This window comes from Hordeum vulgare, chromosome 6H, assembly GCF_904849725.1.
Source record: "Hordeum vulgare subsp. vulgare chromosome 6H, MorexV3_pseudomolecules_assembly, whole genome shotgun sequence".
In the NCBI taxonomy this organism is placed as follows: domain Eukaryota; kingdom Viridiplantae; phylum Streptophyta; class Magnoliopsida; order Poales; family Poaceae; genus Hordeum; species Hordeum vulgare.
The window spans coordinates 542,938,741-542,954,429 of record NC_058523.1 but is presented as its reverse complement, the minus strand read 5'-3'; the positions used below and the strand labels follow the sequence as shown (position 1 = coordinate 542,954,429).

At 45.2% G+C, this 15,689-nt stretch overlaps 1 protein-coding gene across 1 annotated transcript; it reads right to left on the bottom strand.

Annotated features, from left to right (window-relative positions):
- Nucleotides 1-9,203: 9,203 nt before the first annotated feature.
- On the bottom strand, nucleotides 9,204-10,064 carry LOC123403234. The gene has a single exon (XM_045097181.1). It carries the CDS (start codon nucleotides 9,960-9,962, stop codon nucleotides 9,579-9,581), a length of 384 nt encoding a protein of 127 aa, XP_044953116.1. The 5' UTR covers nucleotides 9,963-10,064; the 3' UTR covers nucleotides 9,204-9,578.
- Nucleotides 10,065-15,689: the final 5,625 nt, after the last annotated feature.

Genomic DNA, 15,689 nt, shown 5'->3' with positions numbered 1-15,689 from the left:
CATTTCATCCACATAGCATGTGTTAAAAAGTTGAGAGGGCTACGACAAAAACTGGATGCACTTCGTGTACAAAACAGATAATCTCTCTCGAAGTATCAGGGTTTCGAACGAGAACTCATCTCTTACATGGATACTATGTAAATGAAAAGTGTTTGAAATTTAGTACATTTCATACATGCATTACATAAAAGGTTTAATACATTATTACATTATTGCACCAATATTCCTATCTATTATTTCTGTTTTCTTATGGGTCGTAGCCATGTTTGTCTTGTCATCATTCAGTAGGATGCTTGGGTCAGTATTCACTTTGAAGGGCGGAATTTCATGAAACTTATTATAATCTTCTCACATGTCTGTCTTGTCATCTACTCCCACAATGTTTCTTTTTCCTGAAAGAACTATGTGGCGTTTTGACTCATCGGACGATATCTTCTTTTGCTGATTTCTTTTTCTCGTTTTTGTAGACATGTCCTTCACATAGAAAACCTGAGCGACATCATTGGCTAGGACAAATGGTTCGGCCATGTACGCAAGATTGTTGAGATCCACTGTTGTCATGCCGTATTTTTGGTCTACAACTAACCCACCTCCTGTCAGCTTCACCCATTTGCACCGAAACAAAGGGATCTTAAAAGTAGGTCCTTAGTCAAGTTCCCATATCTCCTCTATGTACCCGTAATATGTTTCCAAACAGTGCCCATTCTCGTCTGTTGCATCAAAGCGGACACCACTATTTTGGTTGGTGCTTTTTTTATCTTGGGCAACCGTGTAAAATGTATTCCCATTTATCTCATATCCTTGGAAAGTACATATAGTCGAAGATGGTGGCCTGGCCAAACAGTACAACTCATCTTCAACGGTGTCGTCATTCATGAGATGTGTCTGCAACCAACTGCCGAAAGTCTTCTCGTGTTCCCCTTTAATCCAAGAGTCAGCCTTCCCCGGGTTTTCGGAGCGTAGAATATTCTTGTGTCGCACGATATACGGAGCCACCACGGTGGAATTGTGTAGAACTGTGTAGTGTGCTTGAGAGAAAGAATGCCCGTGCATACATACTTTTGCTTTCCTTCCTAGTGTGCCTTTTCCTGTCAGCCTACAATCATACCGAGATTCAGGAACACCAATCGGCTTAAGGTCAGGAAGAATGTCCACACAAAACTCAATGACCTCCTCTGTTCCATAGCCCTTGGAGATGCTTCCTTCTGGCCTAGCACGGTTACGAACATATTTCTTTAAGACTCCCATGAACCACTCGAAGGGGAACATATTGTGTAGAAACACATGACCGAGAATTCTAATCTCTTCGACTAGGTGAACTAGGAGGTGTGTCATTATATTGAAGAAGGATGGCGGGAACAACAACTCAAAGCTGACCAGACATTGGACCACATCAATCTGTAACCCTGATAGACTTTCTTGATCGATTACCTTATGAGAAATTACATTGAGGAATGCACATACCTTCACAATAGCCAGGCGAACATTTTCCGGTAGAGTTCCCCTCAATGCAACCGGAAGCAATTGCGTCATAAGCACGTGGCAGTCATGAGACTTTAGGTTTTGCAATTTTTTGTCTTTCATATTTACGATTCCCTTTATATTCGACGAGAAGCCAGTCGGGACCTTGATACTGAAAAGGACTTCAAAGAAGATTCCCTTCTCTTCCTTAGTAAGAGCGTAGCTGGCACGCCCTTGAAACTGCCTGGATGCATGCCATCTCTTAATTTATGACGTTCCTGGTTCTCCCGTGCTTCCGGTGTATCTTTTGACTTCCCATACAAGCCCAGGAAGCCTAGAATATTCACGCAGAGATTCTTCGTCAGGTGCATCTCGTCGATTGCCGAGCGGACCTCATGGACTTCCCAGTAGGGTAGCTCCCAAAATATAGATTTCTTCTTCCACATGGGTACGCGCTTATCAGGGCCGTTAGGAACAGGTTGGCTGCCAGGATCCTTTCCAAAGATTACTTTTAAATCTTTGACCATATGAAATACTTCAGCACCAGTACGGATGACAGGCTTCCCCCGGGGTTCTGCCTTGCCATTGAAATGCTTGCCTTTTTTCTTTGAGGGATGCTTGGGCGGAAGAAAACGACGATGTACGGGTACACATTCTTCCTACATTTGTCCAGATATATACTTTCTGTCTGACCCAAACAGTGTGTGCACGCATTGTATCCCTTGTTTGACTGTCCTGAAATGTTACTAAGAGCAAGTCAATCATTGATGGTTACGAAAAGCAACGCTCGAAGGTCAAATTCCTCTTGTTTGTGCTCGTCCCACACACGTACACCTGGTTCGGCCCACAGCTGTAAAAGTTCATCAACTAATGGCCTTAGGTACACATCAATATCGTTGCCGGGTTGCTTTGGACCTTGGATAAGCACTGGCATCATAATGAACTTCCGCTTCATGCACAACCAAGGAGGGAGGTTGTAGATACATAGAGTAACGGGCAAGGTGCTGTGACTGCAACTCTGCTCCCCAAAAGGATTCATGCCATCTGTACTCAGACCTAACCATAAGTTCCTTGCGTCAGCTGCAAATCTCGGGAACTCTCTCTCTCGATTTTTCTCCACTGCCGACCATCAGCGGTGTGCCTCAACTTATCGTCTTTCATACGATCTTCCATGTGCCATCGCAACAACTTCGCATGATCTTTATTTCTGAACAGACGTTTCAACCGTGGTATTATAGGAGCATACCACATCACCTTGGCAGGAACCCTCTTCCTGGGTAGCTCGCCCTTAATATCACCAGGGTCATCTTTTCTGATCTTATACCGCAATGCAGTGCATACCGGGCATTTATCCATATTCTCGTACTTCTCATCGCGGTAGAGGATGCAGTCATTAGGGCATGCATGTATCTTCTGCATGTCTAATCCTAGAGGGCAGACTAGTGGATGTCGGTATGAACGGAAGGGGTGCTACAACGCCATCTTGCAACTACCCTTCATGAATTTTTTTCATTTTTTCCACCATTCACGATGAACTTGACAAGGCGGCACGTCAAATTTTAGAAATTTCAGACAATCCATGCTTTTTTTTATGAATTTCCATTCAAAAACTGGCACAAACAGATGTCGGACGTGACGCAACGTGCGCTTGGTCTCCGATTTCGTTGAAATTTTGCGTGGCATCATTGCATGTCCATTCTCAGGTGCCGGTAAAAGTTGGGTGAATTTCATTAATGCATGCATGTACTTCATGTGCAACCCATGGGTGTCGGTATGGACCGAAGGGATGCAACAACGCCATCTTGCAACCACCTTCATGAAATTTTTTCATTTTTTTTTCACGCTTCACGATGAACTTGACAAGGCGGCACGTCAAATTTTAAAATTTTCTGACAATCCCTGCTTTTTTTATGAATTTTCATTCAAAAACCGGCACAAACAGATGCCGGACGTGATGGAACGTGCGTTTATTGGTCTCCGATTTCGTTGAAATTTTGCGTGGCATCTTTGCATGTCCATTCTCACATGAATTTCATGAATGCATGCGTGTACTTCATGTTTAAGAAAGATTATAAGTTATTTATATATTATTTAAGAAAACTCATTTAAAATAATTTCATGAATGTTTATATCGTTTTTCAAATTTTTTTACGTCTTAATATAATTTTATGAATGTTTATATCGTTTAAGAAATATTATAAGTTATTTATTTTAGTTTTTTTCTCATTTTTGTAAATTTAAATATTTTGTTAGCTATGTAAACAATTTAAATATTTCAAATAAATAATAATAATAATAACAATGTAAACAATGAATTTAGATTCATAATAAACTTAGATAAACTTTCATAGTTCCCGATTACATTCGAACATAATTAAAAAACTAAAAATAAAATTTAATTAAACATTACATTCAAACATAATTAAAAAACTAAAAAGCCTAATCTAATCGGAGTCGAGGTAGACGACGGCGGGCCCGTCCACTGCGCCGTCGCCGTCCCCGCCGCCGTCGTCGTCGTTGTCGGAGCTGTCGGCGAGGGCGTCCCAGTCGACGTCGCCGTCGGGCAGCGGGTTCGCCGCCTCTGCCGCGTCGCCTGGATCGCCGCCGCGATCTCCGCCTCTTCCCTCGCCGCCGCCGCCGCCGCCGCTGCCGCCGTCGCCTGCGACGCCCTCATCGCGACGAGTAGCCCCGGCGAGTCGTCGGGGTCGCCGTCCTCGCGGAGGACGAACTGCTCCGGCGTCACCTCGTACTCCGCCGGGATAGCCAGGGCCGCCGGAGGTGGGTGGGGGATCGCCGCCTGACGGCGACGCGGGGCGCCCTCTCCACTGCCGCCGCCGCCTGCTGGCAACGGCTGATGACGTCGTTGTAGTTCTTGCCGTCCCAGAAGGCGTGCCGGCCGTGGGTGTTGTAGCGGCCGCCGGGGTGGACCCGGAGCTGCTCCGGCGTCGCGGGGTTGGTGAGCGTCGGGTAGACGTCCTTGCAAATCCGCCAAGGTTTTGCAAGGCGGTAGCCCAGCGGGACGAGGAGCCCGAAGTTGAAAAGCTCCTGCGTCAGCGGTTTGTCGAGGCTTTGGGGCCAGTTGCTCTCCGGCGCGCCGCCGCCGCTGCCGGAGCTGCTGCCGCCGGCATGGTCCATCGCCGGGTCGTCGGGGAACGGGGGAGGGAGGGAGAGAGCTTTTGGGCGACGAAGATCTGCGGCGGAACGACGAAGAGCGGGGGAGAGAAGGTGAGCAGGGGAGCGATGGGTGTGCCGACGAGCCGCGGGACGACAGGTATATATAGCGCCGCGACGGGAGGGGAGGCGACAGGGCAGCTGGCCGGCGTAACTCCCCCGGAGTGAATGCGCGTCGCCTCGGGAACCGACGCAACTTGGTTCTGACGACAGGGCCGCCATTAATGGCGTCGCTTCGGGAGTCGTCGAACCAACGGGCTAACGGCGGCATCTCGACGACACTGACGCGGTGGTTAATAGCGGCGGCTTCGTGAACCGACGCGGCGAGCTGGCGACACGGTGGTTTAATGGCGGCGGCTTCGGGAACCGACGCGGACTGACGACGCAACGCGGGATTAATGGTGTCGGCGTCGGGAACCGGCATGAACTGACGACGCAGCGCAGAATTAATGTCGTGGTCTCGGGAACCGACGGATTGACCGCGGTCAGACCGACGTGGCGCCGCCACGTCGCAGCGGGGTGGGACGCGGGTACGACGGGTATACGGGGCTCCTGTACGTCGCCGTATCATCAGCTGTCGCCCGTCGGGCTGACGCGCGTACGTCGGGACGGGGGAAAAGGAAATCATGCCCTTTGTTACGAAGGGGTATCGTTTAATCTCAGCTGTCCTTGTGTTTGGAGGGTTGTACCGAAGAAGAAGTGATTCTGGAAAACTGCTCATAGAATTGTCTGTCAAGCTCTTTTCCGTAATTATAGGATGTAATTGTTGTATGACTTGTCTCTTGAAATGTCTGAAACGCCCCTAGATTGAAATGTAGAAGGGGCGTCGGAGGCGCAGGGTGGCGGCCCGGCAGCGCAAGAGCGGGGTGGCCGGGTGGGGAGGCGTCGAGATGTGGCCGTCAGACGGGAAGGAGAGGAGGACAAGGGGCAGCGGGGTGGCCGGGTGGGGAGGCGTCGAGATGTGTCCGTCCGGCGGGAAGGAGAGGAGGACAAGGGGCGGCGGCGGTGCAAGGTGGCGGCCTAGCGACGCAGGAGTAGGGTGGCCGGGTGGGGAGGCGTCGAGATGTGGCGGCCTAGCAGGATGGAGAGGAGGAGAAGGGGCAGTGGCGGCGCAGGAGCAGGGTGGCCAGGTGGGGAGGCATCGATGTGGTGGTCCGACGGCACCGACGACGCAGAAGCAAGGTGGCCGGGCGGAGAGGCGTGAGATGTGGCGGCCTGACGGGATGGAGAGGAGGAGAAGGGGCTTCGGCGGCGCAGGGTGGCGGCCCGACGCCGCAGGACTAGGGTGACCTGTCTGGGGAGGCGGCGGCACGGGGTGGCGGGGATCTGACGACTGTCGGCGGCACTCGGTGGGGGGAACAAAACTGGAGGCTTTGTCTTGGCCCTATTGCGGTCTGGCCGGAGTGGCAATTTGAACGTAGTATCGTCATCCAATAGGAATATCAGTTTAAAACGAAATGTTTTTCTTTAAGGGGCTAATTAGAATTGTCAGAATTGCCAGGTTCTCACAATTCTGGAATGCACTAGTAATTCTGATAATTGAGAAAGAAACGAGTTTTTTTGTGATTGTAATTTTCCGGACAATAATTCTACAGAATGAGTCAAAAGAACTGGCTGTGGAGCTTCCTGCCAAGTGGATACAAGAGACACATTAATCCTCTCACACAAAAAAAACAGACCCGTTAATCCATTATGCGGAACATCATGCTAAGGTTGATCGTAATGGAAGTATCATAAGCAATATCATGGATACCAACTAGGCTTATTTAATGATGTGACACACCACTAAATGATGAAAGAAAGAGTGTGGTATCATATTGTGTTACCATATCATATTAAATATTCTACTACTTTGTATCATGCATGGCAATTAATAAGACAACCTAGATACAAACTTATGATACTATGCATTACGAAAGTAATATTATACACTAATATCATATGCATGATACTAGTATATGATACTCCCCATTACAGGCAACCTAAGATGCGGTGAAGTAATGGTGCCACATCTTCCTAGCTTATGCTAATATTGGCCGCTTCACTAGTTGAGAGGTAATTATGTGGATCTGCACAAATAAATATCCATCATGACCTTCTACGGTCCATCATGGTTTCTCGTCTAGTATCTAGCTTAATTCAAACGAAGAAAATTAATGTGTTACTATTTTAGAATCAGGATTGCTAAATCTGAGTTGACTGGAATTTTGACATTTTCTAAAATAGTAAGACATTAATTTGACATTAATCCTAAATCTGAGTCCATTTTCAGCAAAGAAAACGGCCTTCCCCCTCAGATACCTCGGCTTCGCTCTGTCCATTAGGAAACTGAAGACTATGGGCTTTCAGTTCCTCGAGGATAAGGTTGCGAGCAAGCTGTTGACTTATGAGGGCTAGACATTACCATCATTGGGCGGACGACACTGGTTAAGTCGTTCATTTCATCACTTTTTGTCTAGTTCGACACCTCTTTGGTCATGCCGCCCGGCATCCTGCACAACATCAACAAGCTAGAGCGGGCATTCCTTTGGTCGGGGTCGGATAAGACGTTGGGTGTCAAGTGCAAAGTAAACAGGGATATTGTAAGTCGTCAGTTGGAATATGGAGGACTTGGAGTGTTAAACACAGAAAAATTTTGCGCGAGCCATGCGCTTGAGGTGGCCCTGGTTCGAGTGGACCATCCCACACAGGTTGTGGGTCGGTTTGGGAAACCCGTGCGATGAAAAAGACCTGGACTTCTTCTATGCATCAATGATAATCACGGCGCCATGGCTGCACGGTTGCAAGCCTAGAGATTTGGCTTCGCTCGTCTTCATGGCCTCCGCCAGAAAGAACCGGAAGGTGCGTGAGGCCCTAAAAGGCAACACGTGGATTCTCAACATCAAAACAACCACCGTTCTCTCCATCAAGCACATATGCATGTTCTTCACCTTATGGGCGATGTTGAATGACGTCCACCTCGATGACCTTGCCGAAATACCATTGTATGGAAACACACACCGTGGGGACGCTGCTCCACAGTCTGTGCCTACAAGGCTCAATTCCTTGGCTTGGTCTTCTCCCGCGTGGAGAATAATCTTGAGGGTTTGGACGTCACTGAAGGCCAAGTTCTTCGCGTGGCTAGCTATCCAAGATCGAATTTGGACTGCTGATAGGCTGGAGAAACGGGGTTGACTGAATTGTGGACTATGCACCCTTAGCAAGCGTGAGCAAGAAAGTGAACCACATCTATTCTTCAAATGTCGCTACACGCTCATGCATTTGAGCTTGGTGAGGGAGAAATATGGACTCCATCACCATGACACATCGACTTGGCATCTCGAGGACTCGATGTTAAACTGGTGGGCTGACAGGACCGACTCAGGGGTCCTCAATAGGAAGGCAATAGCTTCTTTCATCAATCTTGTCTCATGAACGGTGTGGAATGAGTGAAATGTTTGGGTCTTCCGACATCGGAGCGCTCCACCGTCGATCCTCCTGAACATCATTGATCAAGACGCAAACCTCTGAATCACCGCTGGGGCAAAGAAACTAGGCATCATTATTACGCATTAGTAATCCCACATGTTGTGTATGAGTGCATCGTCCGTAACAAACAATTCTTCTCTCTTAATTAATATATGAGACAAATGTTTTACCCCCTTTAAAAAAATACTATATTTGTGAGATCTAATATGTGAGATCTCTGCTAAAAATTCTTTCAAACTTTTTTATACGTTCGGCCACTTGATTATCTAGCCACACCCTTTCAGAATAGTAATTGTGCAAGTTCCTCTTGTACCTCACTTGGAAAACTTAGCTGAGAAGCATCAGTCAGTCAGAGAATAACTCTACCAATAGAATATGCTAGCAGTGTGTACACCGCGTCTGCTCATGGGGAAAAAGCTCAGAAACTTAACCGAGTTATATTTTAACTAATTAAAGCGGGCAAAAGATCATCTCGAAGCTTCAGATCGGAAAGTAAACAAAGGGAAGTTCAGATGCGCTGAAGGCACAGCCCCACAGGCGAACAACACATAAAGAACGTTGCTTTCCTATCAGTTTTAGAGTCATGGGCGTCTTGTGAGTGAACTTAATTACATGTATGTCCCATAATGATACATAAACTTGATTTTTTGTTGCAGAATGAAAGCATGCTTTATGTCTTAAAAGGGAATGATCACATAAGAACGGACGTTCGGAGCTCGGCCTCTAGAGGCCGAAATTTTCGAAAAATTCAAAATTCAAACTTGTTGGTTTTAAAATATTAAAAAAATATGCAAGTAAATAAAGATGTCATGTATATGTGTGTAAAATTTTAGGATGAAATATCTTGAAATACGATCTGCACAAAAAAGACAAATTCATAACCTGAAACAATGAATAGTGTCATGTGTAAAAAAGCCTCAGATTTATCTTTTTTGTACAGCCCTCATTTCAATGTTTTTTAAAAAAATTTACACACACATGTGTTATGCCTTCACTTATCTCTGTATTTTTTCAAAAAAAAATTAAAATGTAAAAATATGATTTTGCATGAAATTTAAATTTAAAATTCAAAGGTCTACATGGAGCTCGGCCACCAAACGCAATTTCCGATGATCATAGATACTATAACTTTTCAACAGTAATATGATAAGTACAGTAATCTCAATTCCTATACTCACGAAACCAAGTGAGAAATTCTACAGTAAAAGAAGTGAAAAGTTGTACAGTTCGCGTCCGCTCATAGAGAAAATCCATAGAACATCACAAAGATGCAGGAAAGGTCACATAGAACTGCTCCATTTCATTCCTCGGCAAATATTACAAGGAAGGAAGTGTGTACTGATTCCATTCTCCAGAGTCGCTCATGTGCTAGCCACAATGGATCCAGAGCGTTGGTGCGCGCGAAAGAGAGGCGCACCGTCCGCCATTACTGGTGAGCTCCCTACCCCTAGCACGAGCTGCCAAGCAGAGCAACCGGGTCACGCGGTGACCGTCGCCGCGAGGCGGCCCAGCCTGGACGGGCGAGGCTCGAAGTCGCGGCAGCGGCGGTGGTCGCGGCCGGCGGAGGACGGCGCGCTGACCAGCCGCAGCAGGTGCGCGCGCAGGACGGACCGGCCCTTGCTGGTCATGCCGCCGCTCCTGGTGACGGTCGCGCTCGATCCCGGCGACGCGGCCTGCTGTGAGGCGCGGCCGGACGGCGACGGCGACGACGTCTGTGGTCGCCCCCGCGGGTTGCGGTGGCGAGTGCAGCGGAAGGAGCCCGGGTGGCTCGTCGGCGAGCAGAGGCAGGTGAGCTTGCCGCCGGTGCTGGAAGCCCCGCACGAGGCCCTCGAGGTCGAGGTCAAGGCGGATGGGTTCGCCATGGTGGTCTGGGTGTCGGACTACTCTCGGTTGGTTTGTCGACAGAGCTGAGAACAGGAGCGGTGGTTGCCGGTGGATGTCGTCGGGAGTCCTGGCCGTGACTGAAGAAGGCGCGCTCCCTATTATATAAGCTCGCCGGTCGCCGCACGGCCCTGTGCGAGAGTAAAAAAAGTGTAAACCACAAAGCAAGTGCCTCAAACTCTCTTCCAAACCATACAGGGGTAGTAGTTTAAGCTAAAGTTCACCTTCACGCGTATATCAGTTTCTTCTTCCACGTCACTGTGCTACGGACACGCACACGGTGAAGTATCGGAAGCCACGGACCAAACTGAACACCAAAAAGCTACGAGGGAGATGTTCATCTTCATCGTGCATGCAGTGCGTGTGTGTGCCCGATCCGCTCAGCTGTGTGTGTGTATGCAACACATGCTCCAAGAGCCGAGCTCATGCAGAACGTATTATCTTTCTGAGTTGAAGCTGGAGATCTTCCATTGGTTTATGTTTGTCTGTGTGTTGATTCAGAGTGGTCTGTTAAGTACTTGCTGTTTGGTTATGGTGGTTCGGTAGGGTCTCTTGTGATACTATGTGGTGATAGTATCTTCTGCTTTGAGCGGTTTACAGTGGCGAAGGCAGCAATCTGTCATGCTTTGGCAACTGTCATACCTAAACCTTGTTGCAAATGCTAGGTATATATACTCCTATACTTGATTCTGTACACCACGCGCCTGAAGATTTGAGCGAAGTGTGTGCCCGCTTGCTTGGCATGATTGCTGATGGGTCATTGTTCGATTTGATGCAGTGGGCTTAGTAAGTTGTAACTTCACTACACGTCTATACATCAGTAAAACTAATTATTACTATGGCATGGCACGGGGCTTGATACGGACTGACGGCCACTAACGCACGACTGCACTTTGTATTTTCGTTATGCTTTTTACGATGAAAAGGAAAGAAGCCTGGTTTGAAAAAGAAAAGAAAAATCTTTCTCAAAAGAAACCAATATGTTCTTATACTCCAATCGTGGCGCTTCCTATGCTCTTCATATACTCCGATCGTGGCGCTTCCTTTTGCTCTCCTACACGGCTACACCGGTGGAAACCACTCACTGATCCCTCCACCACTCACTAGCATGTTCTTCGCCTATAATTCGTACTGTTCGTATTGCTTTATCCGCGACGCCGACATCTCTAAATCTAAATCGGGCACGTATGTAGCAGTGTGAGTGAATCGGGCGTGACTCAGAGCAGCCGCCTTTCGCGTCGGCTCTCGTGCTACACTTCCATACTCTCCTGTCCTGCCTAACCATTTTGTTATCTAGCTCAAGTAGTACTCTAAATTATTGGCTCATATGCAATTCATGTCGACCGTCCTCGTCATCGTGTGTGTGATGTACAGTCGGATCGGAGAAGGCAGCACGCATCCATGCATGCATGTCCGATGTGCCATGTGGGCAGTCCAGTGTAAGTGTTTGTTTAACACTGATCCAGTTCAGAAACTTCAGGAACTGTTACTTTCATTACAAATCACCGATTTGGGATCTAGTTCTTCACAAAAGCCATCGATCACCGCACGCTTATTCTCTGAAATTCTCCATCTTTTGAACAGTTCTTAATCTCCAAATAACCCAAAACCATCAATTACCACACTATTTATCACCAACTTTATCCCAGAAGATCAAACTATCCTCTCCTCTAGCTGCAGGTACTTAAATAGAGCCCTAAAAACGATCTTGAAAGGACATATCATAAATTTCACTAAGACCCTGCAAAGAGAAAGACCTGTTTAGAACATGGTAACATACAAACTAGTTCAGAGAAGATGAGACGGATAAATATGAAAATACTACCAATAAATTTGTGTAGCTGGTGAATGCATTGTCGTCCGGCAGTGGAGTTTCTACACCTGAGCTCATATGCCCCTGGTGTGAACAGTAAAATAACTAAAATAAAAAAATATTTCAAAATATTTTAAAAAAAGTATGACATACTTTAAGAAATGTTTGTTGTGTATGCAAAATTTCATCATGGAGTAACATCAATGAATGGCGTGGTAAATAAACAATGCTCTCTAAATGTTACTTTCAAACGCATTTTGGAGCTTTGATTTTTTTGCCACGACTTCCAACAACGTGATTTCGCGATGAAATTTTGCTTGCACAACAAACATTTCTTAAAGTATTTCACAAAAAAAGGGAATTTTAAAAATATTTTTCTATTTTATTCATTTTAATGTTCACACGAGGAGCATATGAGCTCAGGTGTAGAAAGGTACTTTCCTTGCCGTCCTTATGACAAACACGCATTGGTACTTGAGAACCTACACCACCACCTTTCTCATGTTGCTGCACAAATAAATCAATATAGTTATTTAGCATACAGTAATGAACAAGGAATGACAATTACAAGGGTTTTCCGCAACAAACGCTAGATTTACAAGGGACATCTATTGGTACTTGAGTTTCTACCCCACCATCATTCTTTTGTTTCTGCATAAGAAATCAACTTTGTTATTTAACAAGTAGTAATAATGAATAAGAACTCTATATTGCAATGGTTTTTAGCAACATACGCTAGATTTAGTATGTTTTTTCCTTTTGAACTTCCGCATCTTATCGAGTCAATTGCCACATCTCTTTAAAGTTTTCTCTTTAACCTCCTTTTTCTTTAAACATGTAGCACTAAGCAAATCTTCATCTTGTGGAACAACATGTTTGACATGATATGAATCACGCAAAATACTTATAGATGCACTAAGTTTGTCTTGAGGTTACTTATCGAGGCAATCAAGTGTGTTGTCAACCTATGCAACATTCTGTTGAGCTTGTGGCTTGATATGCCAAATTTAGGAATTTGTGAGACCAAGACTTACAACGGAGCATAGCATCCAAAATTGGATTTTCAATGCTTCTCTTCCCTTTGTTAGGCAACAACTTGATATTCATCAAGTCAAGGACTTTCAAAACATGGCCACAAAATATTCCAGTCCTTTTAAACTATCCACAAGAACATGAAGATGTTTTCTCCAATGGATCATCAACGACAATGCGCTCCAGTTCAAAACTTAAATCACCATCTGCCCTCACAATTGCAACATTTTTTTTATTTCTATCCAATGATGTAGTAGATGCAACCATGGATCTCTCATATTCAGTTAGGAATACATCAAATATAATGGATGTGTAAAGTTTGCTTGTTTGCAGCTGCATAGGTGTCCTCATGCTTATTCTAGGTAGCCTTTTCCTAGCTTCAAATTATGTAACTAGCTCATTGCTTCTTTTTCCTTGCACTGCTCTTTCAGAATGCTTTAAGAACAGAATGATGTCAAAATCAGATTTAAGATGTTTTTCAGGTCATTATTGAAACATTCACTTAATTGTGTGTTTCTCGGTCCAGTGTGAAAATGCCCCTCACCTAACATTAAACACATTTTATCTTCAACTTGTAGATGCTATCCAGCCATGATTTCTTCTTATCGTCCATCTTATTCCTCATGGTGTCAAATGCTTTTCGAAGGTCATTGTGTCCTCCATTTTATACATCAAAGAACTAAACTCTAAAAGATTACGGGCTTCTTCATCTACCTCATTTTATCTTTTGGGGAACGTGAGTCATCGGCTTTCCTATTGCATAAGTGCTTCATACCATTCTACATAATGTGAAAGGTACATAACCCACATCATGCTTCTGTGAATACCTCCCCAACAACATTTCCCATTGTAATGTCTTTATCAGTAAATATAGCTCTAGGTTGTCTTCCATTGTGTGCAGCTAGAAACGCCTCAAATAGTCATTGGGAAGTGGTAAATGTTTCATCAAACATAAGAGCAGCACCAAAGATTAATAGTCTCTTCCTGAACTAATTGAATCGAACAAAAACACCAAAAGGCATATATTATTTGTTTGTAGCAAAAGGAGTATCGAATGTGACAACATCGTCAAAGTGTGCAAAATCAATGAGCATCTTAGCATCAACCAAAAATATATTGCTTATATTCTCCTCACAATCCAATTGCAAAGCATATTGGCAATAAGCATTATCGGCGATCTTGTCTTGAAAATACTTCAACATGTCTCCTCCATGTCCATGTGCCAACTCTCTTTGGCGCCTGCCCTTCAAGTGACGTTGTAGCTCACAAGGATTGTAGGTGATATTCATTGGTGCTCCAAGTCAGCGACTCGCTAGCCCATGTGAAGCTTTTGACCTAATGGCAGAATCATCGACTAACTCAATTTCAAAAGGTTGAACTTGTGAAATCTTCATTTGTGATAACATCAAACTGAATGTTTGTGGCAGGTAAAGACCATGATTGTGTACAAGCAATACATCAACCACTTCATAATTCTCTCACACTCAATCCAATGAAAGTGTCATCCAAACTTCACAATTTGTTTTTATTTGAGCTCGAGGATTGTTTGTGATATGATCCTTCTTGTGCTTGAAGACCCTCGTAGGCACACACATATCTACATGAATTGCCTTCCCGTCAAATTTACTCTTATTTTTATACTTGTTTCTGGCCTCAAAACCTGCACGATCTCTGTAGTTTACCTAGAACAACCAAGCATCATCAAAGTTTCTGAATTTCAGAACAACTTGAGATAACCAGATAGAATTCTTATTTTCCGTACACAAAAATTAATTAGTCTTTGTTCCTACAGATCGGGTTGCAAGCTTATTCTTATTCTCATCACCGACGATCCAGGTCATCGATGGAGGGGTGCCGCTAGAGGAAGGCGGCGGAGGGAGTCTCTTAGCGGCGGCTAGGGTTGTTGGTCGCTCGTCCGAGAGGAAAAAGGACTCCCATGGTAATCTGTGCGCGACTTGAAGCGATTGCCTTTCACATGGCTCTCGTACTACCGTCGTGCCTAACCATTTTGTTATTTAGGGCAACTAGTCTGGTCTATACTTGCTCCCAGTGGCGGAGACAGTGGACCGGCAGAGCCCTGGCCCCTCTAATAACATGAATTTGCTATGGAATTACTGATAAACAGTGTAAAATTAGAGATTTTTTATTGCTGAACGTCTATTTTTCTTTTTTTGGAAAAGGAGGAAAGACCTCCGGCGTGTGCATCTGCACGATGCATGTGACCATATTATGAAGCAAGAAATCAAACAATCTCTAAGTACGGGTACAAACTCAGTCCTAGCTGAAATAAAACTAAATGAAGATAAAAAAAGGTAAGCGTCATCCCCGGCTACAATAGATTAAGATGACTAAACACCTAATCTAGTATTGAACCGTCATTCAAACCGGTTACAAAAATCCTGAGCTACCATCCTTTATCGACCAGATTTTTTATTGTCAAACATATATTTTTCTTAGCCTCCCCCCCCCTCCCCCCCGGCGGTGGACCCCGATCAAAATTTTCTGTCTCCGTCACTGGTTGGTCCATTATCGGATTACTGCTTGCGTGGAATATCTTCAGCTAAATCACACGAAAACATACTCAAATGACTGGATATGCATGCATGTGGATCGTTCTTGTCATCGCGTGTACTTACAGCCAGATGAACATATGCATGCACGTGTGACGTGTCATGCGTGGGCAGTGCGGTGCAAATTTATTCCTCTGATTAGAACTTGCGCTACCGAAGGATCGACCAAGCAGTAGCAATTCAGTTTAGGAATTTCTGAAACACAACCGATTAGTGAATTAGGATCCTTAATTAGGCTAGACTAGTGCTCGTCTTAATCAGCCGATTAGTAGTGTGATAATTGTGTTAGAAAT